The following is a 2,711-nucleotide window of genomic DNA, read 5'->3' on the forward strand; positions in this document are numbered from 1 at the left end:
CCACTACAATTTTCACAAAGTTAATTTTAACAGGTTGTGCTTTCACAATCTGATAGCGTCAGCAGTGTCTGCTTCTTGCACCTTATTTGAATATTGAGAACTTTCACAGGTATTGACATTGATTTATAATGTAAGCCATAATTCATGATTTCAAATCTTTTGAGTCAAGACCGAGACGCTAACGGTTGCTATGGTAACCAAGATGGCTAGAAGTGGTAGAGTGCGAATGGGAACGAAATTGGGGGAGCTGATGGCTAGACCATGTATTCTTAGATCATGCTACTTACTCTATACCATTCACCAACTCTGCATACTGCAATTCTCAGCATAGCTTCGTTGCGTGAATGATTGTTGGTGCCGAATTCGTTTTGATTAGTTCTAAAGACGAAGCGGCGAACATACGCGAAGTGAGACGAACCCACAGGATTAAAGAAAGAAAACTAATCGAAAGTTCAAAACTTGTAAAGATTGTCAGCCAAGTTCGGACTTAGCACATATAAAGCACGTTTAAATAATTGGTGAGCCAATTTCCTGAACTCAGTCCCGCAGACTCAATATTAAAATTATAGTAAAGACCTCGACCTCCATCGTCTTCCTTCTCTATCGTGTTTGTCGTGTTTCTTTCTACTCTTGATACAATTTCTAGTTTGCACGGTGCACTCTGCAGAGACAACTCATCATAATTATCATTTTATATTGCACCTGATGGAAAGTTTTCTCGTAGTTTAGGTTAGGTCGCGTCCAGAAAAATAGAGGCGCTTGCGGACTTGCGTGCGCGAGAATAATCAAAATCGATGCAGTAGTGAAGTGTTCCCGGCCGTCTTGCAGTTTTTTAAAAAGTTTTTTCCTTCAACGTTCATCATGTCAAACGGAATCTCAATGTCAAACAACGTTAAATTAGCTCACCAAACAAGTTAGTAGTCTACTTCTTTAGCTTGACCAAATTAGCGTGTTGACGCTTCCAAATTTTTTTCTTTTTTAGATTACAAAGCTTCCACAGCTGCCACCAGTGTAGAAGGTCAAGGAAAGCTTGCAACAAGAGTGCGTTTTTACTAATTAGTGCTATTTTTAGAAGACTCCCTGTTTTATCCTAAAAGCCCTTATTTTTATTTCAGGTGACACAATCTAATATGTCTCATTCGGCCATTAAGAGAACTGCGGATGCTGCATTAGAAGGTCTGTCGAGATTTATGAAAGTAACAAAAATTCGAATTTTAATTATCAATTAATTTGACTTTAAAACAAGTTTCGTAAATTAACATTTGTTTACTGACAAACAGTTCAAGCCACTGAGGAAATACTTCTTTCTCCTAATATTACGGGAGATGGAAGCATCTAAGTACTTAATATGACCTATTATATGTGCACGACCCGTAATCACTTTGATTGGTTGACTTAAAGTTCGAATTATACCAATGGTATAAATAATTCAGTAAATATTTATAGCTACAACTAAAAAAGTAGATCTTTTATGGAATTAATGGGAGTTAAAAAAATTTTAATAGTATGGTTTAAGAGTCATGAAATAATATTTCGCTATTGACAATTTTTAAATATTGAATTTTCTGGTTTTAACATTGTTGGTGTCTACACTGCTGGCGCCGGCAGAGAGGCTGTTTGCCCGCTGTTTTTCACGAAAAGTTAATTAAGCCACCAGACGTTAGGAAGGGGTGGAAATTCGACCCACATTATTTCTGTAGTGCCATTGCAGAAAAGGGGCGTCATATAACTAGTAAAAAAAAAATCTTGGTCGCATCACTACCCATTTTCAACTTCTCGTTAAATAAGATCATTACGATATATCCTGATAGACCCATATTTGAGACATAGTAACAAAAGTAACAATAATTTTTAATTTTTACCTTATCAAATCACTTCATTAATCATTGACATTGAAGATTGTAATCGTTTGTTGCCAAACAAAATTTTTTTTCCAGCCAAAACAGAGGTGACGCCCCTATTCTTTAGTGTAACCATTTCTGTATATATATACTCCTCCCCCAAGATACGTTGGAAAAGGGTAGATGTTTGACTAATATTATTTCTGTGAACACTTACAGGGGTGCATGCCACTCCGCGAGAAACGTTGGAGGAGGTAGGCGTGTAATGAACATTATTTTTGTGAAAGGCCACACGAGTTCCTTCTCCCGTACAAGATGTTGTATAGTTGAATGGGCTTGATTAACATTATTTATGTAAAAGCTCACGGCGGTCCATTCTGGTCTCTTACAACACTTTGGAAAGGGGTAGGGGTTTCGCGAACATTATTTCTGTGACCAGTTAAATGCCCCCCCCCCCAGACGTTGGAAAGGGATAGACGTTTGACGAACATCATTTCCGAGAACACTTACAGAGGTGCATTCCCCCACGAGACGTTGCAAATGGGTGAGCATGGTGAAGCTAGCCGCGCGGCAGCCAGCAGACAAATCCATAGGCGTGGGCGTTCAGCAATGTACGCTGGAGCCCGCCATCTAACTCGCGTGGTTGCGGCCAAATGTTGAACATTCTGATCCATCTTGCAGTTATTATTTCTAATAATTATAAAGTTTAAGCTATTGTTCAATGTTTCTAGCCGTGCTAGTGGCTATTCGGTTTAATTTCATAAACAAAATCAAGTTAATTGATTTTTGATGTGAAACATCTAATGCAACGGTATGGGTGTGAGAGCAGTTATTGTGCGGCGATGCTCGCGATGGCAGAGACGTGCACAC

The 2,711-nt window shown here is 38.7% G+C and overlaps 1 protein-coding gene across 2 annotated transcripts in view; it reads left to right on the plus strand.

The window, feature by feature from the left end:
- Positions 1-334: 334 nt before the first annotated feature.
- Positions 335-2,711, plus strand: part of LOC117175724 (double-stranded RNA-specific editase Adar) — a 92,830-nt gene continuing 90,453 nt past the window's right edge. Inside the window, exons 1-4 of one of the 2 annotated variants that reach the window (XM_033365505.1) lie at positions 335-518; positions 725-913; positions 983-1,041; positions 1,116-1,176. In XM_033365505.1, coding sequence (XP_033221396.1) covers positions 862-913; positions 983-1,041; positions 1,116-1,176 — 172 coding nt within the window. In that variant the 5' untranslated portion in view covers positions 335-518; positions 725-861. Of the gene's footprint in view, positions 914-982; positions 1,042-1,115; positions 1,177-2,711 lie in introns of both variants that reach the window. The other variant, XR_004467492.1, reaches the window with a different exon arrangement.

Source organism: Belonocnema kinseyi, chromosome 6, assembly GCF_010883055.1.
Source record: "Belonocnema kinseyi isolate 2016_QV_RU_SX_M_011 chromosome 6, B_treatae_v1, whole genome shotgun sequence".
In the NCBI taxonomy this organism is placed as follows: domain Eukaryota; kingdom Metazoa; phylum Arthropoda; class Insecta; order Hymenoptera; family Cynipidae; genus Belonocnema; species Belonocnema kinseyi.